This window comes from Vulpes lagopus, chromosome X, assembly GCF_018345385.1.
Source record: "Vulpes lagopus strain Blue_001 chromosome X, ASM1834538v1, whole genome shotgun sequence".
NCBI classification, from domain to species: Eukaryota; Metazoa; Chordata; class Mammalia; order Carnivora; family Canidae; genus Vulpes; species Vulpes lagopus.
Window position 1 is genome coordinate 17,682,348 of NC_054848.1, and position 27,229 is coordinate 17,709,576.

At 37.2% G+C, this 27,229-nt stretch overlaps 2 protein-coding genes across 3 annotated transcripts in view; both read left to right on the forward strand.

Moving 5' to 3' along the window:
• MBTPS2 (membrane bound transcription factor peptidase, site 2) overlaps positions 1-27,229 on the forward strand; it is a 40,326-nt gene that overhangs the window by 8,653 nt on the left and 4,444 nt on the right. For both annotated transcript variants that reach the window (XM_041741792.1, XM_041741793.1), the window contains 7 exons: positions 4,583-4,686; positions 6,353-6,480; positions 14,638-14,756; positions 15,738-15,918; positions 24,601-24,695; positions 25,058-25,253; positions 26,377-26,452. In XM_041741792.1, the coding sequence (XP_041597726.1) occupies positions 4,583-4,686; positions 6,353-6,480; positions 14,638-14,756; positions 15,738-15,918; positions 24,601-24,695; positions 25,058-25,253; positions 26,377-26,452 (899 nt within the window). The remainder of the gene's footprint in view (positions 1-4,582; positions 4,687-6,352; positions 6,481-14,637; positions 14,757-15,737; positions 15,919-24,600; positions 24,696-25,057; positions 25,254-26,376; positions 26,453-27,229) is intronic.
• YY2 (YY2 transcription factor) lies at positions 9,009-10,786 on the forward strand. The gene is made up of 3 exons (XM_041741794.1): positions 9,009-9,089; positions 9,336-9,389; positions 9,498-10,786. The coding sequence occupies exons 1-3, from the start codon at positions 9,009-9,011 to the stop codon at positions 10,488-10,490; spliced, it is 1,128 nt and encodes a 375-aa protein (XP_041597728.1). The 3' UTR covers positions 10,491-10,786.

The following is a 27,229-nucleotide window of genomic DNA, read 5'->3' on the forward strand; positions in this document are numbered from 1 at the left end:
TGCCAAAGAGGATAGTAGAGAAAGAAGCAAGTTGGGAGGAAATCTGATCATTCACCTGTCTCCTTGCTAGGATTAGAATGGCAAGGTGTTCAGAGAATAAATTATTTCTTCTTTCTGCTTCTCAGTTTATTAATAGAGCTCACAAAAATATTGACTCTGTTAGGTTCTAAAGGTTCCTGCTTTAGAACCATGAAAAGGTCAGCTGTTCTCTGTAGTCCACTGTGCATATTTATGTATACATTTAAGAATGTTCTGTCTCCTGACTTTGATAGGAGTTCTTATAGCTCAGAGAACATACTGTCTATTTACATTATAATTCCTACAGCCTCATTCAGTATTAATTTCCAAAAACCTGGTACTCTCTGTCATTGAGAGATCAGAATTCTGGTACATCTAATACCCTCTATAATCATGGCCAAGACAGATGGGCAGTCACATACTGTTGCCAGCAAATAAGATCTGCCATCTGTTAGTATAGTCACACACCCAAATCCTTACCTTATCTCATCATTACATCCAGAAAATAATAAAGCAAAAGGGGCACCTTGGTGGCTCAGTCAGTTAACATCCAGCTCTTAATTTAAGCTCAGGTCATGATCTCAGGGTTATGAGATCAAACCCTCCTTTGGACTCTGTGCTCAGCATGGAACCTGCTTGACATTATCTCTCTCCCTCTCCTTCTGCCCCTCCCCCCAGTGGTGCTCTTTCGCGCGTGCGCGCTCTCTCTCTCTCTCTCTCAAATACATAAAATGTTTTAAAATAGTAATAAAGGAAAGGAACCACTGTCCTATTGAATCAAGCCTACTGATTAATTTGAAATAAAGATAAAATAAGATACATACTTTGTGATATAGAGAGAATGTATAAGAATGAATCTTAAGTATGTAAACTTAGAAGAAGGGTCAGAGAAAAGGAAACCACTGATCTGAACAGGCGGACACCTAACACCATGGAGTGGAGCAGGTATGCAGAAGAACGCACCCAGATATTCTTAGAAAGAGTTGCTTAGTAGGGTCTCAGTAAAGAGAACTTCAGATAATGAGTGTCATTAAAATATTCATATCTTTTGATCATTTATTTCCACATCTAGGACTCTAGTTTTAAAGAACTACGGAAAAAATAGTATTCATCTAATTCTTACCCTAATATGGAAAAAACAGTATTCATCAAATTCTTATCCTAACATTATTTCTTATTACGAAGAATTGGAAACAACCACAGCGTGTAATCGAGAAGTGCTTAAGTTATGGGATTGTTACACAGTGCAACATTATGCATATGTTAAAAATGAAGGTTATGAAAACTAGTTTCATAACTAGGGAAAAGACACTTGCAATTAATGAATTTAGAAAGTGATCCAAGCAACATTGTTTGAATCTCCTTTTTAGCCTCTAAGGAGACTTAAAAGTGAAATTCCTCTATGCACAAAAATAAATTCCAATTGAATTAAAATTGAAACACAAAATCATAAGACCTTGAAAAACAAAAAAACGGGTTTCTGCTTACATGAATACAGAATTCGGATGAAATAGGGATGCCTGGGTGGCTCAGCGGTTGAGTGTCTGCCTTTACCTCAGGGCATGATCCCAGGGTCCAGGATCAAGTCCCGCATCAAGCTCCTTACAGGGAGCCTGTATGTCTCTGCTTGCCTATGTCTCTGCTTCTCTCTCTCTGTGTCGCTCATGAATGAATGAATGAATGAATAAAATCTTAAAAAGAATTAGGATAAAATAAGCATAACACTAATGGTAGAAACCATGAATATTAATAGATTTGACAACATAAAAATTTTTGTATATCAAAAAACTAAAAGCAAAATAAATTAAAAGGCAAAAGACCTTGGGAATACATCTATGACTAATCGTTGATATTCGAAGTGATCTTACAGAGCAATAAGAACAAAAGACCATGCTACAAGAAAAAAATGGACAAGTCATGAGTAGGTTACTCACAAAAGACCTATCAGTATCAGAAGTAGAGGAAAAGTTGAGCTTTAATAATCATCAAAGAAATATAAATCAAACAATGAGATGCTTTTTATTTCCCTCAAGATTTGAATAAGTTTGCCCAAGGTTATGGAAGGGTCTGCTTCTGGAGAACAGTTTGATATGTATCAAACTTCTTTAAATTGTGTGTAATGATAGCATATATTACCCTCTCAGTAAAGCATAATACTAAACATGGGGCAAGGATTATCTCATTAAATCTTCAAAATTACCCTTTTATGTAAACATGGTTCTTTCCATTTTAATAATGAGGAAATTGCAATGCTGGGGGAAATAATTCAAACTTCCTTGAGGTCACTTAGCTAGTTAGAGATGGATCCAGAATGTCAAACCCAAGTGTCATGTCTGTATTCAGAGCCTGAACCAACCATGCTTGTTTAAGAATTTATTCCCCCCAAATATTTGAATATATGTGTCCAAATGTGTTTATCACAGTATTATAAGAGGAGAAACTTTTAAAACAAATGCCTATTTTATAGAATGCAATACAGCTATTAAAAAATAATGAGGGGCGCCTGGGTGGCTCAGTCCCTTAAGCATCTACCTTCAGCTCAGGTCATGATCCTGAGATCCTGGGATTGAGCCTCACCTTGGGCTCCCTGTTCAGCAGGGAATCTGCTTCTCCCTCTCCCTCTGCAACTCCCCTCTGCTCGTGCTCTCTCTCTCTCTCAAATAAATAAAATCTTGTTTTAAAAAAAGTCACGTTGACCCAGAAAACACTCATGGAAAAATATTTGTGATTCTAAGTGAAAGAGGCAGGTTTTAAAACCATATTTATAATAAAAGTATAATTTTTTAAAATATACATACATGAAAAGACTAGGAGGACATAAATTAAAACATTGAGAATGGTAATGGGTTTTTGTTTTGTGTTTTGGGAGCAGGATTATACGCTTCTGTTTTCTTTGATTTTTCCAGTTTTCCTACTTTTTTTTTTAATTTTTATTTATTTATGATAGCCACACACACACACACACACACACACACACACACAGAGGGATAGAGAGAGAGGCAGAGACATAGGCAGAGGGAGAAGCAGGCTCCATGCACCGGGAGCCCGACGTGGGATTCGATCCCGGGTCTCCAGGATCGCGCCCTGGGCCAAAGGCAGGCGCTAAACCGCTGCGCCACCCAGGGATCCCCAGTTTTCCTACTTTAAACACATTTTATAATTAAAATAATAAGACAGAGGAGGAATTTCCTCCAGAGGGATACTTTTAGGGTCCAGCTTCTGGACTATGAGAAATAGATGTTCAGTATGTAAATAATATTAATGATGCCTGGCATGCCCCACTTAACCTTATTTATGGAATTTCTCCTTAATAGATGACATAAGTTGCGAGTGATTATTTATCTTACAAGACAGTTCTTGGGTATCTAAAAAACTTGACCATGCAGCCCTTACAGTAGCAAATTGGCCTTGTATATGCAGTAATACATATATGCACACCATCTTAAGAGCAAGTGATTGCAAGACAACTTCTGCTTCTTCATAGGCCCTTGGTATGTCTGTATGTTTCAAATAACTTTCTGCATTTAATTTTAATGTAATACTTATTATTCTGATACTATTTTTTCTGACCAATGTATTTGACAAATTGATATAATCAAAGAAAAGGAGGGCATGGGGAGGCCTGGGTGGCTCAGCAATTTAGTGCCTGCCTTTGGCCCAGGGCGTGATCCTGGAGTCCCGGGATTGATTCCCACAATGGGCTCCCTGCATGGAGCCTGCTTCTCCCTCTGCCTGTGTCTCTGCCTGTCTCTCTGTGTCTCTCATGAATAAATTAATTAATTAATTAATTTTAAAAAAGAAAGGGAGGGCATGGTGCTCCCACACCAATGAGGCATTTTTTTTATACTTAATTACCCTAATTACCAGTGCTCATGTAACTGGAGAATACTAAAATGAAAACTCAGGACACAGGAATATCCTGTACTACTCACTGAAGTAGTTGGAACCTTGCAATAACAATTCAGAGGAAGTACTAGGAATTCTAATAAGAATTTCCAAATCAGGCTTTTAGCCCCCAAGGGTAAAACAGTTGCCGACTCTGTCACTGTCACTCCACATTCCCTGGCATTTTGCCAGGCTTCCTAATTCTTTCCCATGGTGAAGACTTCAGGAAGCAAAAGCTTCAACTTTTTAACTTGGTGTTTCCTGTTATCTCTAGATTAGAGATAGTGTTTCAAAAACTGCTTAGTTCAAAAAACTGATGTTCTTACTTTTATTGTGACAGAAGTAGAGAAGTGAACCATTCATTCATATTACTTTTACTTTAAAATATTTATTCATTCATTCATTCATTTGAGAGAGAGAGAGAGAGAGCACACAAGGTGGGGGAGAGAAACTCCAGCAGATTCAGTGCTGAATGCTAAGCCTAAAGCAGGGCTCAATCTCATGACCCTGAGATGACCCGAGCCAAAACCAAGAGTCAGATGCTTAACCAACTGAGCCACCCAGGCACCCCTACTTTTAGTGTACAGAACCATCAGCCTGGAAGTTTAAGCTTTAACACAGAGTGAACATGTGGTTTCCTGGTGCCCAACTGTGTATTTATCATTGTGTCTGTGAACAGGTTCCTGGTATAAATTTACCTGTCAACCAACTGACCTATTTCTTCGCTGCAGTTCTCATTAGTGGTGTTGTACATGAAATCGGACATGGGATAGCAGCTATTAGGTAATGATATTTTTCTTTCTACTACATGTAAAAACTCTTTACTTAGGATTTATTACTAAAATATGCTACATTTGATATTTTTTCTTTCTATGGATTTTGCCCAGTGCATATCCACATTATTTTGAGGTACCTTCTCTTTTATAAAGATTAATATGTTGATGAATATACTCAACTATGTACACATCTCTAATCTAGGTCTTTCTATCCTTTGCCCTTTAACAGCATGGTTGTATCTTCATGGTTCTTCAAGATTTTCATCAAACACTGAAACCTAATCTTTATATTCATCATTAGGTCAGAATGCACTTGGAGCCCACTCGCTTGACTTCTTAGTACTTTGTTTGACTTACTGGCTGAAATACTTCTCTGCTTTTACTTATGGCCTCTGCTGGCTAGAGCAAGAACATTGAAAGCTCTGGGTTTGTTAAAAAATATCATAGTCTATCTAGAAACCCAAGTAGAAGATAAGAGAGGATGAGACCTGGAACTTGCTTCAAGTATGCCCTCCTCTTGTCTTGACTACTCAAATGTATCATTGTAATTACACCTGAGCATTTTAAAGGCTCCTAAACTTATAAAGTTGTGATAGGAGAGCACAATTTCCCCTTCACTCCCACTGATAATTATTGCAGTGATGAACACACATACTGATGGAAATGTGTTTTATCCTCTGGGTATATGTACCATATGAAAGGTTTCATAGAAGAAGATGTAATCACTTCTTACTACTTTCCAGTTGCTTATGAACAAGAGTCTGTTGACTACCAGTAAACCCTCATCTTGACAGAGCATACACTGTTACACAAGTGTGACATATAGTGGTTTAAGTGGGCAGCCTCTTTTTCTTTTTATCTCTCACTTTTGCTTCCATATTTTTGGCATTGCAGCTTTTAGGGTTCTGCATATAAAATCAGTGTTATTAACAGTTTATTACTTCAATGAATATTCATGAAACAGTGCAATCTTTTATAAAATCCAACTGCCAAGTGAAAGTGAGTTTTGCAGTCAATCTTATATACTCATTACTAAATGATAGTACGATATATTGGGGGGATGGCTTTTTTAGTATGGTTGTTTGGTCTTATGAGGCTGTTAGGTGTAATTCAAGTTTTAGAGAATGAATTGATAAAAAAAATAGTTTTCTTAAGAACAATTGAGCATTATGCATATCTAAGTGTATTTATTTTAACACTAATTCAATAGGAATATACTTAGATAAAACTCCACTTTTATTTATAATTGCTAAGACAGGTATAAATATTTAGATACTTTACTTGAATTATATTTTCCATTGTGTCCTCTGAAAATAATTCAAAGTAAACCATAAAATTCTTTCATTTACCTTCTCATGGAAATATTAACCATTTCTTTATATATGACTAATTTCAAGTTATTGCTCAGCGTATTGGTTTCTAAAAGTTTTGAAGCTTTAAGCCTATTTCAGAATGCCCTTGTTTTATGCAATTTCACAGATAACCAAACCTGTACACTACTGTAAAATTATGGAGAGATAACTACCATATATGAGTTTATTTTTCTTGACTGTCCAGAGACACCTGTTAAGCAAGAATTTAAATTACAGTAGGAAGTTTTAAGATTAAATACATTATTAATTTGAAAAATGCAATACTAGTTGTTAATTCCTTTTTCTTTTGTGATTTCTTAGGGAACAAGTTCGATTTAATGGCTTTGGGATTTTTCTCTTCATTATTTATCCTGGAGCATTTGTTGATCTGTTCACCACTCATTTGCAACTTATATCACCAGTCCAGCAGCTAAGGATATTCTGTGCAGGTAACAGACTTAAATTTCTTTATTCATGTGCATATTGTTATGGAAAGTAGTCACATCACAAATGAAAATGTCTCATCTTTTAGTTGATAAATTCAGTTTATAAGATTCTCAGTTAAAAGTAATAAAGCAAGGGGCTTTGGGCTGGCTCAGTCTGAGGAAGCATGTGCCTCTTGAGCTCAGGGTCATGTTGGGTGTAGAGATTACTTAAGTGTTTTTTTTTTAAAGTAATAAAGCAAAATAATTTACATTCCAGTTTCTTCAAAAACAACAATTTTTAAAAGACTGAAAGTAAAATGAACAGGACATACCATGTAAATGTGAACAGAAAATATGACTACATTAAATTACTTAGACATAAGGGGTCACTTAATAATCATAAGGAATGTAATCCACAATGACAGTGTAATCATTGTAAACTCACTACATCAAGTAACAAACCATCAAAACAAAAATGGGAAAAATGCAAGGAAAAAACAAAAATATAATAAAGGAAGCTGATCTCATTTCTCAATACATGGCAGATAAGTATGAAAAGTCAGATGATCAAAACTCTTAAGTAGTAAAGGAAAATTCAATAAATATGTCAAACTCTATATCATGACAATGTCTTTTCAATGACCGTGAAACATAAAAATTGACCAATTTAAATCAAAACCTAATTGTGGTATATTTAAAAATGATAATGAGAGGCAGCCCAGGTGGCTCAGCAGTTTAGTGCCACTTTCAGCCCAGAGCCTGATCCTGGAGACCTGGGATCGAGTCCCACGTGGGGCTCCCGGCATGGAGCCTGCTTCTCCCTCCTCCTGTGTCTCTGCCCCTCTCTCTCTCTCTCTCTCTCTCTCTCTCTCTCTATCATAAATAAATAAATCTTTAAAAAAAATAAATAAAAGGAAAATTTACTGCAGTTATGAAATAAATGAAAATAAGTCAGTTAAGCATTCAACTGAAGTGAGAAAACTATAAAATAGTTAACAAATGATATAATAAAGATGTAGGTAAAAAAGTAGGAAAAAGGTCTTAAGAGGCTTTTTTTTATACATGGCAAAAAGCAACTACAGACAATTTGCAGTCAGATTGGGGAATAACAACTGATACAGAGAAAATCAAAACAATTATAAAAGTGTTTTGTTCATCTCTGCAAACATTTTTCAAAAACTTAGATAATTATTTAAAAATATAAATGGCCTAAACTCCAGAGAAGATTTTTTAAAAATCTCAATAGGCTAATTACAATGGGAGAAATGAAGAAAGTTGAGGAAAAATGCCCCTGAAAGTTTCATAGGTATAATTCTTCCCAATCTTGAAGGAAAGGAAAAGGTTTTTTTATTTATTTTTTTTAGGATTTTATTTATTCATGAGAGATACAGAGAGAGAGAAAGAGAGACAGAGAGAGAGAGAGAGAGAGAGAGGCAGGGACACAGGCAGAGGGAGAAGCAGGCTCCATGCAGGGAGCCCGATGCGGAACTCGATTCCAGGACTCCAGGATCACGCCCTGGGCTGAAGGCGGCGCTAAACCAGTGAGCCACCCAGGCTGCCCAGGTTTGTTTGTTTTTTTTTTTTTAATTCCAGTTTAGCATAAACTTTATAGATCGCATGGAGAAGGAAATTTTTTTTTAAATTATTAAGCTAATTTAACACTGATACAACATCTTATAAAGTACCAAAAGCTCTACGTATGATATATTTAATTAATGCAAAGACGGTCCAACAATAAGAAATCTGTTTGAAAATGGTAAACATCATTTACCATTAGGGGAAGAAATCCTCACCTCAGCAGTTACCCGACTGGGTATCTAACAAAATTCAACATCCATTAATGGCTAAAAAAAATATATATATATATATATCTCCTTAGTAGAAGTAAAAATAGCTGGACACTTCCTAGTGGCATAAGACTAACAAGCATTCTTGTTAAAGGACGAGGCAAGCAATCCCATTACCAATTTATCACTGATACTATTAAATGGTCTCTAAATGTGGGTCTGTACAGTACGAGGGAAGAAGGAAGCAAAAATACTAGGAGTAAGCCGTGTTTCCAGAGTTATATACCTTGTGCCACTTTGGTTCCCTTGGTGGAACACGGGAAACGAGAACATCAATGGAAATCTAGAAAAATTCTGTGAAGAACGTGACCACCGAATTAATATTCAAAAAACAATACCGTGGTGTTCGGAGCGAGGAGGAGCGGGCGACGTGTGCACGAAGCCTGGAGCATCCACGAGTACGTGGATGTGAACGTATGCACGTACTTGGTGAGGCACTGAGAAGCGCATGCGCCAGGCGCTCCCAGAAGCACCCGCATCTTCCGTGCCCTCTGCGTCCTCGGCGTCCTCGGCGTCCTCGGCGTCCTCGGCGTCCTCCGGCTACGCTGCGTCCTCGGCCTTTTCCGCGTCTTGCTGCTGAACGGTGCAGACCGGTCTCTGGTGCTCGCAGTTTCCTCGGGGCGCTCGCCTTTCTCAGCCTTTTCTGCAGCCTGCCAGCCGCCCACCAGCTGCCGAGGAGCCAAAGCCTCTGTGGAGCTCTCAGCCATGGCCTCAAACGACGCTCTCTACATCCCCACAGAAAATTTGGAGATCCTTACCGATCTTGTGGAGCTGCACCAGATCCATGTGGAGACTGCCCCAGGGGCGATTGTCCCCATGGCGGGCGTCCCCTTGGACGGCGTCCCCATGGCGGACGTCCCCTTGGATGGCATCCCCTTAGACGGCATCTCCTTGGACGGCGTCACCTTGGACGGCATCCCGTTGGACGGCATCCCGTTGGACGGCATCCCCTTAGACGCCGTCCCCTTGGAGGCCATGCCCTTGGAGGCCGTCCCCATGGACGCTATTCCTGTGGAGACCATCCCTGTGGAGAACATCCCTGTGGAGAGCATCCCTGTGGAGAACATCCCTGTGGAGAGCATCCCTGTGGAGAACATCCCTGTGGAGAGCATTCCTGTGGAGAGCATCCCTGTGGAGACCATCCCTGTGGAGAGCATCCCTGTGGAGGCAATGGCGATGGAAACCATCACCGAGTACGAGATTATCAGCGGCAGTTGGGTCCACGGTGGCCACCACCATCCGCCTCTGATTGCACTGCAGCCGCTTGTTACCAACAACCCGAACCAAGGGGACCACGACCAGGACCTAATCATGGTGCAGACACAGGAGGAAGTGGTGGGCTACTACGAGTCAGAAAACCTGCAGGCCACCAACAATTTCGAGGACCAGATGGTCTTCCCGGTTGATGAAGACGACGGCTTCCAGCAGACCCTGGCTGGCTTGTCAGCTTCCGCATCGTCATCAACCTACAGCCGCAGCAAAAAGCGCAGCGGCCAACACAGGAAGGCCAGCAGTAAGAAAAATCACACCGCCAGTGAGGACCAGGCTGGAAGTAGCAGCTCCGAGATGGACTGCAAGAAATGGGAGCAGAAGCAGGTGCAGATCAAAACCCTGGAGGGAGAGTTCTCCGTTACCCTGTGGTCCCCAAGCGAGAAAAGAGACCAGGAGACCGGGCAGATTGAGGACTCTGCTCCTGATTATTCAGAGTACATGACGGGAAAGAAGCTTCCTCCCGAAGGAATACCTGGTATTGATCTCTCAGATCCTAAACAACTGGCAGAATTTACTAGAATGAAGCCAAAACCCAAAGAAGCTGCTCTAAGAACAATAGCTTGCCCTCATAAAGGCTGTGTGAAGATGTTCAAAGATAATTCTGCCATGCGGAAACATCTGCACACCCACGGTCCTAGAGTCCACGTATGTGCAGAATGTGGCAAAGCTTTTGTCGAGAGCTCGAAACTAAAACGACATCAGCTGGTGCATACTGGAGAGAAGCCCTTTCAGTGCACATTTGAAGGCTGCGGAAAATGCTTTTCCCTCGACTTCAATTTGCGTACACATGTGCGAATCCATACCGGAGACAGGCCCTACATTTGCCCCTTTGATGCCTGCAATAAGAAGTTCGCTCAGTCAACTAACCTGAAGTCTCATATCTTAACACATGCAAAGAACAAAAACAACCAGTAAGAAGACCCTTCTCAAACTTGGGAAGTGTCTAATAGGAATGCGATTGGAAATAAATACACCTCTCTTGTGTATTGCTTCTAGGAAATAATTTTTTTAATGATACCTATACATCTAAGAGTCATGTTTTGATAAGAGTAGTAAAAATGAAAGTAAAAAGTAAAAAAAAAGTATTCATTTATATAAGATAACATTAAGATATTAAATCTTGTTCTGTAATGCTACTTGAAATACATGGTGTTTTTATAAAGTTTGGTCCCAACAGGAGGATAATTTATGAATCTCACATCAAAAGACAGTTCTTTATACAACTGTTCTAAAAATGGGACTTCTTTTCACATTTTTTTAAAATACGAAGTTTCATGTATTGCTTACAAATTTTTAAAGTTCTATATTTTCCAAATGTTCATAATTAATAATTATACTTTTAGGAATATTTTTAGTAATTCTATGTTTTTTCTAAAGTTTGGTAATTTTGCTTGTGATAGATTTTCTTTTTTTTTTTGATAGATTTTCTTTAAAAGAATGAACAGCTATATGTGTGCACAAAGTATTTTTCTGTTTATAAAGTTATATAGATTTTGTTAGCTGTATTAATTTTGGTTGTATTCTTTGATGTTAACACATTTTTTCCTAACTACCTTTTAACTGCATTGATTTCCATAGTATTGAATATTAGATGTGATTTAATAGTATAAGACAATTTAAATCTGTTTTAGTCATTTTATTTCCCAAAAGTACTGTCAGGTGCTGTTGTTTAGTATAATTTCTTTGAATATTCAGTTAGAGAGTGGTGCTCAGTTGTAGAATATATTGTGTATCTTGACTTTTTTCAAAAATACTTGATATGTATATCTTGTGTAATAGAAAAAGCAAAAATAAAATACCTCTTCTGAAGAAGGAAAAAGCTTGCCTATATAAATACCATAGCTAGAAAATAGAGAAAATGAGGAAGTTGCTACTGGCTTCTGGTGGGTAGAGGCTAGGGATGCTGCTGAACAACCTATTTGCACAATATAGTTCCCCACAACAGAGAATTAAGTGGCCTAAAATGCCAGTAGTGCCACTGTTAAAAACAAACAACAACAACAACAAAAACCCCTGCTTTAGAAAAAGTAAAAGTTATAACAAAGATTCCTTTGGTATACTTATAAATAAATCATTAACGGACAAGGGATTTTTTTTAAATAAAGGAACTGTGTATGTTGTATTGCCACTTTGCCATCAAGGGCAAATATGGAATCTAGAGGGGTAATATTGTGCCAGCTGCGTCCCTAACGAGACAAGAAGCTGTGCAGAGTCCAGAAAGCAGTGCTGCTCTATTACCCTTCTGACTCTGAATGAGAAAACAATAGAGTCTTTGCTATGGTTGTGTGGTGGGATTATCCTAATAAGGGAGAAATGGTGAGAGTGCAGTTCTCCTCATGGCAGTCTCCCATGGACTGCCATCCTGAGGAGCTGGGGGAAAAGTTGAATTTAACACATGGCAACAGTGGTAAATCTAATCAACATTGGGGATGGATTATTTTGTGAAATTGTACTGAGACTAGCAATTTGGGTTGGGGAGGGTTATACTCTACCACTAAATTAGTTTTACTAGAGTAAATTCCAGTAGGCAAAAGAAAGTTTTTGTTTTAATTTTGTTTTCTATATCAAGCTATGGAAGCAATATAAGAAAACACCAGATGAGTGCCTTCTATAATCTTGAACTGGAAAAGGCTTAATGCAAAGGAACAATTTGACCACACCAAAATGTAAGGTATCTGCATAGGTAAAACCAAGCCAAAAAACAAACTGGAAAAAAATTGTAATACCTCTTACAAAGGACCAAGTTAATATATACATTCAAAAATAATATATACAAATTAGTAAAAAAAAATGTAAACAGGCAATGGATAGAAATAGTTCTCAAACAACAAATACAAATAGTCTTTTAATAAACATGAAAAATGGGGCAGCCCGGGTGCTCAGCGGGTTAGCCCCGCCTTCAGCCCGGGCCTGATCCTGGAGACCTGGGATCGAGTCCCGCGTCGGGCTCCCTGCATGGAGCCTGCTTCTCCCTCTGCCTGTGTCTCTGCCTCTCTCTCTCCCTCTCTCTCTCTCTCTCTCTGTCTCTCATGAATAAATAAATCTTTAAAAAAATAAACATGAAAAATGTACAAGCTTGTACTTAAATCTCAACAGATCTTACCTTTAACCTAGCAGATGGCAAAATCTAATGTTATAGTATCCAGTGTTATTTACAGGGTAAGGAAACCTATGCCAATTATAAAAACAAATTAATGCAGACTCATTGGAGATTAATTTTTTTTAAGATTTTATTTGAGAGCAAGAGAGCGTGAGCAGGGAAGAAAGGGAGAAGCAGGCTCCCCGATGAGCAGGGGGCCTGACTGGGGCCCTGTCCCAGGGATGGACCTGAGCCAAAGGCAGGCACTCAACTGACTGAGCCACCCAGGCACCCCTGGAGGTCAATTGTAATGCACATTTTTTTGACCCAACAATTCAGTTTGTATGTAACCTTCCATACCCTCACAGATGCAGACTTAACTAGATATATATGATGTGAGCAAAGTTGTCAGCATTGTATGAAAAAGTTAAAACAGGCTAAGTGATCATTAGTAGGGAACCCTATAAATAAGTCAGTATGTTTTTTAAAGTGGATTACTCTAATCGTTATAAGAACTGGGCATTCTGATAAATTAGTAAAGTAATGTATATAAGAAAATAAAGTCGTGGATATAAGAAATTGGATAGATATGAATATTCAAATGAGAGAAAAATCCAAAGTACATACATGGAAAAGCAAAATATAGTTTCCAATAAAGAGTTTGATACCACTGGTATATTTTTTTTCCACTGGTATATTAAGAAGATTTCTCTATATAGAATAGATTGTTTACCCATTGTGTCCTGGACTAGACTTGCTCTGGATATTTCCAGAATTAAACAAGTTACAGCACTCAAAAAAAAAAAAAAAAGGAAGAATGTCTTAACAGTGTGAATAAGGTACATGAAACACGTCTTATTTAGATATCTGACTACCATAATAGCTAAAAACAGCAATGGCTTAAACTCTCATAAAACATTCCAAATGTAAGTAGTTCAGCACTGATAATTGTATTATTTGGGGGACCCAAACTCTGTCTTGTTAGCTCTGCTGTTCCTAACATGCAGCTTCTATGTCATGGACTCAGGTTTATCTCCATCATAGCTACATTCCAGCAATGAAGACAATTATATCCCTATTACCTCCACTCATATCCTGCTAGCCAAAGCAGTCATATGGCCATACTCAGCTTCCTGTGAGTCTGGGAGATGTCTTTAGGTTACGTTTCTGTTGTTATAAAACATTGGTTCTCAAGCACTGATGCGTTTATCCTCTTGGAGATGTTTGGAATGTGTGGGGTATAGGGACCATTCCTTGGTTGCCTCTCTGAGGGGAGTCCCTGAAGGAGGAATTAAAAAGAGATGTACACAGCTGTGGCAAGGTTGTAGGGCCAGCCTCCAGCACACCACTGAGTTCACAACCATCTCTGTATTTAAAAAAAAAAAAGAGGAAGAAGAAAAACAATCTCTGTATATTTGATAGAGATGGTTGTAGTCTGTGACATGGTGCAAGATACTCTGTTTGGTCCATCAATATCACTCTCCATAATAGTTTAATTCCTAAAACACTCTCTTTTTCCAAGGACCATTTGGATTTCCATAACACAGCTCAGCAAGAATGTTTTTTATTTCATCTTAACTTTTATTTGAATAGCGTTGAAATTTTTTTCAAAGATCGCAAATATGCTTCAATTAATAATGTATACATTTTCTGAAATGAGGATAAAGCAAGTAGAAAATATTAATCCTATGTTTCATATATATATGTTGTAACATATAGATTCCATTAGTGTTAAATCATATTAGCATATGATTTATGGTCTTAATGTGGTATTAACATGCTCATTTTACATTTCAGTATCTGAAATGGAAGAGGCCTCTAACTGAACATCTTTCCTCTGTACTAATAAGTAGATCTATATGCTTCACAGCTTCTTCTGGTTACTTTACTAACTTATCTGAATGCCCAGGTGTTATAAGTCCAGATACCTAGATCATTCCTGCCCCAGTTGAGCTTATTTCTTTTTTTTTCCTCTCTTTTCAGGTATATGGCATAATTTTGTCCTTGCACTCCTTGGCATTTTAGCTCTTGTTCTCCTCCCTGTAATTCTCTTGCCATTTTACTACACTGGAGTCGGGGTGCTCATCACTGAAGTTGCTGAGGTAAATAATGAGGATTACGTGAGGCATTCGTCTACCAGATTTTGTGATGTAACACTTAGCATTTTATGTTAGGAACTTATATTCAACTTTTCATATATAGAATGATCGGTTTCTTTTTTTTATTTTTTTAATTTACTTTATTTTTTTTTTTTGAATGATCGGTTTCTTCTGAAGAAATTACTCTAATCCTTTTAAGTTGAACAAAAAGTTTTTTGAAACATACTGGATTTTTAAAAATACTTAAAATTGCTTCTGTTCTGAGTTACAAAGATAGTATGAAGATTTTCTGCCTGTACTTTGTTGATAAAATGTATCATTTACCTTTACTGTTTATTTTTATTTATTTATTTTTGTTTATTTTTATAACTGTGCTTTTGTGTCAGATGTCCTTACTCCTAAGTAAGAAGATTGAAACCGAGGCTAGCCAGCCAGAACATTTCTTAGGGGTTTAAGTTACTGTCTTCAACTCTTTATTTCACTCCCTTAGACAAGAATTACTACAATGGCATCATGTTTTTTCAGATTTTCGGAAGAAGAAAATTACTTTTGTGAGCAACTGGCTCACATACTCACTGTGCTGACGGTATTGTCTGCATATTTGGGACTCTGTTTAGATAAGGACTTGTCTTATAATTTTATCCACTGAGGGTATACAAGATAATGAAAGCATTCTGATGACTACTTTCATAAAAAATTTTAATTAGCAGTGGGAAAAACTTTATTATATTAATCTTCATAGTTGGCAAGTGAGTTTTTTTTTTCAATTATGAAAACTTCAGAATCTTGAAGAAGTAGGAAAAGTAACTGTTAGGTTTTATCTTGTTAACATTCTAGGACTATACATCTTGGATTCAGAGCTGGATTATTTTCTGCATTGGTCAAAATATTCTACCTAATTAACTCAATGTCTTTATTATTTGGTCAGATTAATCATAGCTTGTCTTCATACGTTATCTGATTTGGTTGTACCCTCTTCCCAAGGACTCACCTGCCATTGGACCCAGAGGCCTTTTTGTGGGAGACCTTGTCACCCATCTACAGGATTGTCCTGTTACTAATGTACAAGATTGGAATGAATGTCTAGATACCATCGCCTATGAGCCCCAAATTGGTTACTGTATTAGTGCATCAACTTTACAGCAGTTAAGCTTCCCAGTTAGAGGTGTGTATATTTCTTCAGTATAATATAATGCTTCAAGCAGCAGTACTTGCCATTCACCAATCCTCAGACCACATCTATAGATTTTATTATGTTCTAATTTCTTTAAAACAAATCAGTTAAGTAATGATAGGCCCAAACTAGTAAACATTCTTCTTGGTAAGTTGAGTACTAATTTTTATATATTGTTGAATTTCTAACTACGTTCACAATATTATATTTGACTTTCAGGACTCTAGTATCTAATTCTTTCTGCATTTAAAAGAACTTGTGTTAAGTCAGCATTCAAGCTCAACCATAACCAATTAACTAAATTCCAGTAATTAAATACCCCCATGCTGTATGGGTGGTGTCATATCCAAAGCTATTTGGGGTAGAGTTATTTTATGTGTCAGGCATCCAGAGGAAGTCATTTTGACATCTGAAAATACACTCTGAAGTCAGATCTTTTGTTTTGTGCAGCAAGTGACAAGGTGAAGCAAGTTTACTACACTCAGAAGCTGCCAAACTTATTTCAGCTCTGAAAAAATCAGCCTCTGAATTCTTTATACAAAATCACAGCACCCAGGTTATTGTCAGTATTGAAAAACACAAGTTCTGTTCACAGACTATATCTTTAAGTCAACAAATGTCCTGGATGCTTGTCCACATTTACTTGGGGTTTGGAAATATGATAAATAATCAAGAATAACTTCACAAAAATACTGTGTACAAAAATGGCAGAGTAGTAAAAACTGATTTTTAAATTTTTTTCAAATTTAATCTTCCATGTATAATGCATTTTTAAGAACTTTTATTATTGTAAAAAGTTTCCAAACATACATAAAAAGTCAAGAGGGTCCCTGGCTGGCTCAGTCCAAGGAGCATGCAACTCTTGATGTTGGTCTAGAGATTACTTAAATAAATAAAACTTTAGAACAAAACAAAAGAAAGTAGTATAAATGAAACCTCATGCATCCTCCTTCCAGCTTCAGCAATTATCAACATTTTTCCAGCTTTTAATCTAATCAGCCCACTTTTGAGAGGAGTATTTTAATTTTTTTTTGAGGGGAGTATTTTAAAGCACATCCCAGGCATCATATCGTTTCATCCATGACTTTTAACGTGTCTTTTATGATGACTTTTTATTTTTTAAGATTTGATTTATTCATTTGAGAGAGAGTGCATATGAGGGTGGGGAAGGGCAGAGGGAGAAGCAAACTCCCACTGAGTAGGGAGCCTGATGTGGGGCTTGATCCTGGGACTCCAGGATCATGACCTGAGCTGAAGGCAGACACTCAACCAACTGAGCCACCCAGGCATCCTATATGATGACTTTTTAAACATGACCATGGGGATCCCTGAGTGGCTCAGCGGGTTTAGCACCTGCCTTCGGCCCAGGGCAAGATCCTGGAGACCGCGGATCAAGTCCTGCGTCAGGCTCCCTGCAAGGAGCCTGCTTCTCCCTCTGCCTGTGTCTCTGCCTCTCTCATTCTTTCTCTGTGTCTCTCATGAATAAATGAATAAACTCTTTTAAAAAAAAATGACCATAGTACTGTTATTCCCACCTAACAAAATTAACACCAATTCCTAATATCTAATTGGTATTCACTTTTCCCTAATTGCTTTTTTCTTTTTTCTTTTATTTTTTAAGATTTATTTATTCATGAGAGACACACACTGAGAGAGAGGCAGAGACATAGAGGGAGAAGCAGGCTCCTCACAGGGAGCCTGATGTGGGACTCGATCCTGGATCCCAGGATCATGACCTGAGCTGAAGGCAGATGCCCAACTGCTGAGCCACCCAGGCGTCCCCCTAATTGCTTTTTTCATACTTGATTTAGGCTGAATGGTATATCTTCTAAGTATCTTTGAACGTGAAACAATTTCCCGTTTGGGGTGGAGGGTGGTTATCATTTAAGAAACAGTCATTTGTTTTGTCAAATTGCCCATATTCTGGATTTATCTGGCTCTGTGTTATCCTTATGATGTCGTTAACATGTTCAGCTCTCCCCCCATATTTCCTATAAATGGTCATTAGGTTTAGAGTCTTGCTTAAATTCAGGATACATTTTTTGAGGGGGTGAAAATACTTCCTAGTTCTCATTACTTCCTATTGCATCATGTCAGGACGCACACAGTGTTACATCCTGTGGTAATGTTAACATTGTTCAGTGGGCTAACCTGACTCTTTAAGGTTGAAATATTTATAAATTTTTCCTGTTCTCAAGAACCACTTACCATCTTCCCAAACATTTCAGATGACAGAAGGTTGGTATATGACCTATAATGCATTCTTTTCTGAGAAAAATAATCTGGTATTTCATACTTCTTAAGTCCTGTATCATTTTCCTCCAGTTTCTCTAAATTTGGTATAATCTCTGTTGAATTACAAAAGCCAAATTGACACAGTAATCAAAGTTCTTTCTAGTAGAATTGTTTTATTTAGGATATCTGCATTTCAAATACTCAAGGTTTTGTCCTTTTCCTGTCATACAGAATGGAAATGAAAATTTTCCTGAAAAACTATGAAACTCTTTCCTTACTATCTTTTTGAGTATTTCACCATTATGGGTCATATACTGTATCTTTGGAGGTATTTATGTAAAAATGTAAAGCAGATATTATTCTTTCCACACTAATAAAAAAAAGAGTCCCAAAATAATTATTCAATATCTATTTCATCTCCTTAGGAGTGACTGTATTAGGATACCTGTTGATTTTTTTAAATTAATTTTTATTGGTGTTCAATTTACCAACATACAGAAAAACACCTAGTGCTCATCCCGTCAAGTGTCTGCTTCAGTGCCCGTCACCCATTCCCCTCCACCCCCCGCCCTCCTCCCCATCCACCACCCCTAGTTCGTTTCCCAGAGTTAGGAGTCTTTATGTTCTGTCTCCCTTCCTGATATTTCCCAACATTTCTTTTCCCTTCCTTTATATTCCCTTTCACTATTTTTTATATTCCCCAAATGAATGAGAACATACACTGTCCTTCTCTGATTGACTTATTTCACTCAGCATAATACCCTCCAGTTCCATCCACGTTGAAGCAAATGGTGGGATACCTGTTGATTTTACATGATGACTGTGTCTGATAAACCTGTACCTTTATTTAAAATAGAGTGCATATATTTAGCTACCTTATATGAATCTTAAAGACTATAAATGTAACTTAAAATAAATACCAGATTAATTTTAATGGCAGACTTGACAACTGGGGCTGTGGACATTTTTAAGAAAGCTGTGAATTATTAGCATTTTACATGTATCTTGGCACATTTTTTTATCTTTCATTATAAACGGAGGGGAAAGATATAGCTAACTATGGTAATACAAAGTGGCCAATAATCCAAAAGTGATTTGTGTTCATTTTGGAGTGGAATTTAGTATACATAATTAAAATTCTAGGAATTTACACCACTGCAAAATAATAAAGCCACCTTGGAAAGATCTGATACTGGAAGTGTAAATAAGCTGTCTTATCCAATCATTTCTAGCTGCTTACCTCTTGTGGGTATATTATTAAATTTTTAAGGTATAGTTAAGTAGACTGTATGTTCTTAAAATATTAACAGATTTCCGTCAAATTAGAAAAATGTGGTTAATCTACCTTATGAAATTGTTTAGACCTTTTTCTTCTGTTAAACCTTTCCTTTTTTATTTTTAAACATTAACCTGCTAAACTGTGAATGTCACCAACAAAGCTAAGTTTGGTTAAATTCCACCTCTGCCCTTGGTACAGCAAGGCTCCTTAGGCTTGTCCCACACACTCCTTGCAGATTGAATGGCCTTTTCAGGAAGCCCCAAAAAGAATTCTGGTTGAGGACTTGGAGCCTTTTGCTCCTAGAATAGATCTCTGATCTCATTCTGGGTCAGAACAGAAAACAAAAACTTTTCCCCCATTCATATTCAAGTCTCTACTTTTAAGGTTGCTGGGTGTCCATATTGCCACTTTGTGATTTGAGTGGAACTGAAAGTTACAGAGAACTAGTCTGGCTCTTCATTTGGGACTATTTTCCTAACAAGTAGCTTGCATCCTCTTTCTGTAGTTTGAGGGAAACTCTTTATTTCATATATGCATAAAGCTAAATTTCTTCTTTCTTTCTTGAAAGCATTGTCCTGAGTAAGAAAGAGTGTACTCAACAAGTCCAGCATTTGAACTACATTTTCAGGAGCATGAGATTGAAAACTAAAAGCAACTGCTAAAAAAATTAAAAATAAAAAAATAAAATAAAATAAAAGCAACTGCTCCCTAAAATGAAGCTTTGAGCTCAGACATCCCCCTTGAACAGCCTATATTCCTGTTCAAAGGAGGCAAAGGTATATCCCTGTAACTGCCTGACAGTGGGAATATTGTCCTGTCCTACATACCTTTAGTTCAAGTGAGAAAAGACCCTTCCCCACCTAGTTTAAGATAATAAAAGGAAATTTTCAGGAATCCTTTCCATATATCTTGAGTACCCAGATTGTTTTCATGCCTAAATCTCTAGTGTTTGGAGAAAAGTATCTTTTTCCGTTGTGAACATCAAGTTATGATTCAGAGGTTTTTTTTTGCTATCCTAAATTGAAGAGGAGGTGTGTGTGTGTGTGTGTGTGTGTGTGTGTGTGTGTGTTTGTAATTTGTTAACTACTGGTTACTAGGTGAGGCTGATATAAATTCTACCATAGAACTAAGAATAAATAACTTGGCTTGCTTCCCTGTGTTGGAGCTTTAACTACATTTATATATTTAATAAGCTAGAGTAAGAAAATTGTTCAGTTCATTTTAGTAATATAGAAACTAGAGGGAACTATGAGTTATAGATTGAAAAACTCTCTTCTTTCCAGCCTTATTCTAAAATTAATCTCTGGTGGGGCACCTGGCTGGCTCAGTTGGTAGAGCATGTGACTCTTTTTTTTTTTTCTAAGATTTTATTTATGTGGCAGAGAGCAAGGGAGAGAGCACAAGCAGGGGCAGAGGGAAAAGCAGACTCCCCACTGAGTGGGGAGCCCAACATGGGACTCCATCCGAGGACCCTGGGACCATGACCCAAGGCGAAGGCAGATGCTTAACTGGCTGAGCCACCCAAGCGTCCTGGAGCATGCAACTCTTTATCTCAGGGTTGTTAAGTTCCCCACTTTAGGTGTAGAGATTACTTTAAAAATATATTTTTAATATAATAAAATCAACCTCTGATCTAGACTATCCTTTGGAGGCTAGACTATTTGTACAACTATCTTGGGGCCTATCTTAGGGTACATTTAGAATATGCAGGTTGTCCCTATCGTAGAATTATGAAACTCATCTGTTCTTGAATTATCTAATTGTCTCCCAGACTGAGGAGATTTAAGGGACAATCCTAATCTTCCAGTGTTAAATTCTACCTATGAATGCCTCCAGGGCGTCTAGTTCTAAAGAGTGCTTGTTCTAAAGTAGAATTGGATTCTCATGTTTAATAAAAGTATGTACACTAATGTGAAAATTGTCTGTGGCATCCCCATATTAGAGTTTTAAGAATTGAGTTACAGAAATTGGTACAGGAACTTTTCCTTAAATGTGACCCAATAGAAAAGATTCTAAAATAAAAATCTTTAAACCTACAACGTTTTTTAACTGATAGAGAAATAACAAATTTACTTCTCAAATTGCAACAAAATATTTAACTCTTTATTGGAAAATTCTGTTTGTTGGGAGGTTTTAAACTTGTCAGGATGGCCACAGCCATGGATTTATGTTTTGGTTAGAGTAATCACCATAGGAAGAAGGCATAACGTAGAGGTTGCAAATAGGTGGTAGCCCAGAGGCCAAATCCAACCTCAGCAGATATGTTTGGTTTGGCTTGTGTGGTATTTTTTTTAAATATTAATTAGATGCCAGTATCTAAAATTCAAGAGGTTTCACATGAAAGTTCAGATTTCAGGGGGTTTTTTGGAATAAAATGGATGATCTATGTAATCAGGGCCCCAAGTATAGTAGCCTGGCTGCTAACCCTGTAAAGCTGGATATATATTTTCTAATTTATCACAGTCCCACCACTTCCTATTTTTGCCACAAACTCTATCCACTTCATTTATTTGCTGTCTAGTTGGCTCCTTTAAGCATTTGTGTTACCAGATATGCTGTATCAAAAGTGATATCAAATTCTTGACTTTCAATTCTGTATTGTATACATTTCTCCAAGAAAAGTTAATGATCAAGCATCAGATATAAATTTTCTAAATAATTACTAATACAAAGGCAAATGGCATAGAATTTGTGTATTCAGTGTATATTGAGTTATGCACCTATGTAAGATTGAGAAACTTTTCTCAAGGAGCTCAGTCAAAGATTACAGGCCATATGATAGGGATTAAGGTGGCACTTGTGATGAGCACCAGGTGATATATGGAGGTGTGGAATTACTATATTATTCACATGGAACTAATATTACACTGTATGTTAACTAATTGGAATTTAAATAAAAACCTAAAAAAAAGAAGCAGACCATTATTACAGTACAAAGTTAATTGTAGATAATGACAAGAATTTGTGGGAGTTATGGGAGTTGGTGGTAATCACTCTTGCCTGAGAAGATGAGGGCAAGTTTTATAGCAGCAACCCTTGAGTTGGGCCTTCAACAGTGAGTTTAATTTCAGGAGGCCAAGATAGAAATGAACCTTGGTACTATAGACTAGAAAGCAGTCAGGGAACTACTAGTAATATGGTTCAGCAAGATAATATTATGAGATAAGGTAATAAAAAAGCTGAAGTCTCTCTCTTTTAGTCTGTGGAATTTAGACATCATTTGGGAGCAGTGCAGTCTTTGGAACTTTTGAATTAGATTAGAGGAGTTCCATTCTCATAGTTCTACATTGGAAGGTTAATCTACATTGGAAGCATTCAGTATATAGGAAAGGCTTGCATATGCTACCCAGATGGTGAGCAAACAAGACTTACTTGGGTTCTTCAAATGGGTCAGATGAGAAGGAGATAGAATATACCCTCAAATGGGAATATATATAGGGAGGAAAATAATGAGGTAAAAATTGGCAGGACTTGGCAGCTGATCAGAGAGAGCACTGAAACTGTAAGCCTGGATTGGTAAAAAATAAAAAAGTCCTAAACAGCCTTTTACCTTGTACTTTACCATTAGGGCTGATGAATGATTACAGGCACAGGTTTGTCTGTGCCATTAGATAGTCACAGTTTGCTTTCATATTTCAAAGACCACTCATCATCCAAAATTTAAATACCTATTACGTTACACTGAGAAGACAAAACTACCTACGCAGCCAAGCAATGCACAGGAAAAACTGATTTATTAGCTAGTTTATTTCACCTCTGTTTTGTTCTTCATTTTATGTTGGTCAAGGAGAAATAGTGGCAGTCTAACCAATGCAAGATGTCTTCCTCAAATAACCTAGTTTTGGGAGTTTTTCCCTTTTTTTTAAGTAGGCTCCACGCTGGGCATGGAGCCTAATGCAGGGCTTAAACTCAATCCTGAGATCACAACCTGAGCTAAGGTCAAGAGTTGGACACTTAATGAACTAAGCCAACCAGGCACCCCTCAAATAACCTAGTTTAAAATAAGCTGTTTTGAGTTTCCTGGCTGGCTCAGTCAGTAGAGCATCTGACTCTTGATCTCGGGGTCTGGAGTTCAAGCTCCACATTGGATGCAGAGATCACTTAAATAGATAAAATTAAAAAAAAACCTGTTTAAAAACAACCAATGGCAAACATACAAAATGCTTATAAAATCACATTGCATATCAACTAACATTTTCACACCATTGCTCCTAAAGACACTCCTATAATAGAGAAGCTTTTTGTGGTACTAGAAAATATACCTTTTTAAAATTATTTTCTTGATAGTTCTGTAGTAACTTTGCTGTCTTCCTCAGCGCATCTAAGTATAGTAGTGTAAATATAAGGTTCTAAGTTTAATTGGTCCCTGCTACACATCAATTTATACTTTACAAATCTGATTTGCTGAATGCAGGAAACCTTCCAAAATAAATACATGGAAATAGTTTTTTATCTCGCCTGTATCAGTGACTTAGTTTTTCGATCCTGTCCCAGATACAAGTTAGGCAGTCTACCAAAGAACTTTTAAAAATAAATGTATAATGGGAGTAAACAGTTGCCGTGTTTCCATGGTCTTCCAAAAATGGTAACTGAATTACTGGTATGCAGGAAAATATTGCACATCTCTGGGGTCATATTGGACTGTCCCGATTTTATGAGGAAAGCCCCAAAGTAAGCATGGAGGTAAGATAGATATTTGATAGAACAGGGATGTCTTTAGGGATGAGAGTCTCTTGGCATCCTCTTATCCACTCTGCTAATACTACAGCACAGGAACTCAATAGTAATACTGGATCAGTAGCATTATGGCAGCTAAGAGTGGCTCATTAAATATTTGTGCTTGACCAGCTGGAGTTAATGCAAAACCTACTGAGACCCTAGAACTTCAGTTTTATCAGTCGGTAAGTTTATATGAAGATAGGTAACCTAGGGTGGTAAGTGCTGCTTCTTGATTCCAAACTGGACACCTCTCTTTTTGTAATATATCCTTTTTTGTAGCATAAAATCACAGCATCAAGTAGCCTGTCAAACTGAACTCTGAATCATACAATTGTTTCCAAATTCATATGCATTTTACTTACTCTTTTTTGTCTTGAAAGCAAAATGTTTATTACAAATTGCTTTTATATAACAGATTCTAATAAATTATTTCTCTTTAGCGTACAAACGGCTAGATGGTTCGACTGAATGCTGTAACAATCACAGCCTCACAGATGTGTGCTTTTCCTACAGAAATAACTTTAATAAGCGTTTGGTGAGTTGTCCCTGAAGAAGTCTTGCTTGTCTGATATAAATTTTACAAAATAATTATATAGAACTAAAATGGAATCTATGAAAACTTTTCCATTTTGCTTTGTGTCATTTTATTAAAATTTCTACATTTCACTTGTCACATTTCATCTGAGACTCTAACAGTTTATAGGTATAATATCTTATTTGGCCAAAGTGGAATACTTGAATCTAATTCATAGTAGGTGAGCATAAATGGCATTTCTTCTATGTGAACTTTGTTCCTTATATACTCTGTGACATAAAAGATATTAAAAAGCTACAACTTTCTGGTTTTCTTGCTAGTGAGTTATTTTTAGTATTGACTACTTAATATTTTATTCATAGCACACATGCCTACCTGCCCGGAAAGCAGTTGAAGCCACACAAGTTTGTAGAACCAATAAAGATTGTAAAAAAAGTTCAAGTTCAAGTTTCTGTATAATACCTTCTTTGGAAACTCACACTCGCTTAATAAAAGTGAAACATCCACCTCAAATTGATATGTTGTATGTAGGCCATCCACTGCACCTTCACTACACAGGTGAGTATTTATTGTGGTCAACCCTCAGAAAATCATTAAGATGGCATATATTCTCCATGGTAGAAACTCAGTACAAATCCATGTGTTAATTTTATTTATTGTAAATATGGCCACTTCTCAAAGTCTTATTAACTTGTTCTTAAGTGTTATATGAAATTTACCATTGGGAATATAATCTGAATTTATGAAGCAAGATGGAACTGCATCCCATGTCTAAGTTCCTTTTTTTTTTATAACAGTTGTATGGAAATATAATTTACATACCATATATTAGACCTTTTTAAAGTGTACAGTTGAAGACTTTTTAATATATTTGGAGTTGTACAACCATCACCACAATCTAGTTCTAGAATATTTTCCATCACCCCAAAAAGAAATCCCATATCCATTAGGAATCACTTCTCATTTCTCCCCAACCCTTGGCAACTAATCTACTTTCTCTTTCTATAAGTTTTCCTGTTCTGCACATTTCATGTAAGTAAAATATTTTGTGACGGACTTCTTTCACTTAGCATAATGCCCTTAAGGTTCATCCATGTTGTGTAGCATGTGTCAGTATGTCCTTCCTTTTTATGGCCAAATATTCTATTGTATGCACATATCACATTCTCTTTATTCATTCATCAGTTGATCAACTTGTAGGTTTTATGTTACTCTTTAAAAGGCTCTCATTGATTCATAGTCATATCCTGAGAGACAACCTGGGTCATTCTTATTTATTAATAGAGTAAATGTGACTTTAGGGTTATACCTCTTTGAGGGATAAGGACTCTTGATAAATTCTGGCATAGTTTTTAAGTTAGTCCCTGTATTTGGTAGTCATACTTGGCATATAGTCAGTTTTAACTTATTCTCACCTCCAAATATAAGTACACACTGGGACCTGAATTTCTGTAGTCCACTGTATTTATTAGGTATTCTAGAATAATTGATGGTTTTTATATGTGGAGCATATAGGCTGCCTACATATGTTTGGGAAGGGCTTTCTCAACCAATTTAATAGGCTAGCCCAATTTTTGACTGTATGGAAAAATTTATAAACTGTTGCTTAGCTGTATAAACAGTATTCATTATTCCTTGTTTTTTTTTTGTTTTTTTTCTTGTTGTTTTGTTTTGTTTTTAGTGAGCATCACCAGCTTTATCCCACGTTTCAACTTTCTAAGCATAGATCTGCCTGTCGTTGTGGAGACATTTGTCAAGTATCCTTTCTGGTATGAAGAATGTTTTTAAAAGGTGTTATCTGGAAGATGATCAGGCTTACCTTGAATAGGACCTGCACAGACCTTAGAAGTATTGATTGATTGCTAACAAATACAAAGGAGACTTTATTTTTTTAAGATTTTATTTTTATTTATTTTTTTAAAGATTTTATTTATTTATGATAGACATAGAGAGAGAGGCAGAGACACAGGCAGAGGGAGAAGCAGGCTCCATGCCGGGAGCCCGATGTGGGACTGGATCCCGGGTCTCCAGGATCACGCCCTGGGCTGAAAGTGGGGCTAAACCGCTGAGTCACCCAGGCTGCCCCAAAGGAGACTTTAACGATGAAAAAGATCAGATTTTAGGAATGAAGTTACGAGGCGAGAGATCTATCAGGGAAGAAGAAAAGTTAAGATATGGAAGGGAGGAAACCCAGACCCTAAATTGGGAGTTGAATTTGCGGATCTGAGACCTTTTAGTAAGTTTATAAAGAATGAAAGCTTCAGTTACTACCGAGGTGCTGAATTCTGCCTTCTGAGCCTTTCCGCTCTGACTCCATGGAGGAATGAGTAAATAGTTTCCGCTATTAAAATAGCAATTCAGAGGACAAAATCTTGGGTTCCTTAGCATATTAAGTTTGAATATAAAACTTGATTTTTTAGAATTCATCATTTTTTAAAAAGATTTTATTTATTTATTCATGAGAGACACAGGGAGAGGGAGAAGCAGGCTCCACGCAGGGAGCCCGATGCGGGACTCGATCCTAGGACTCCAGG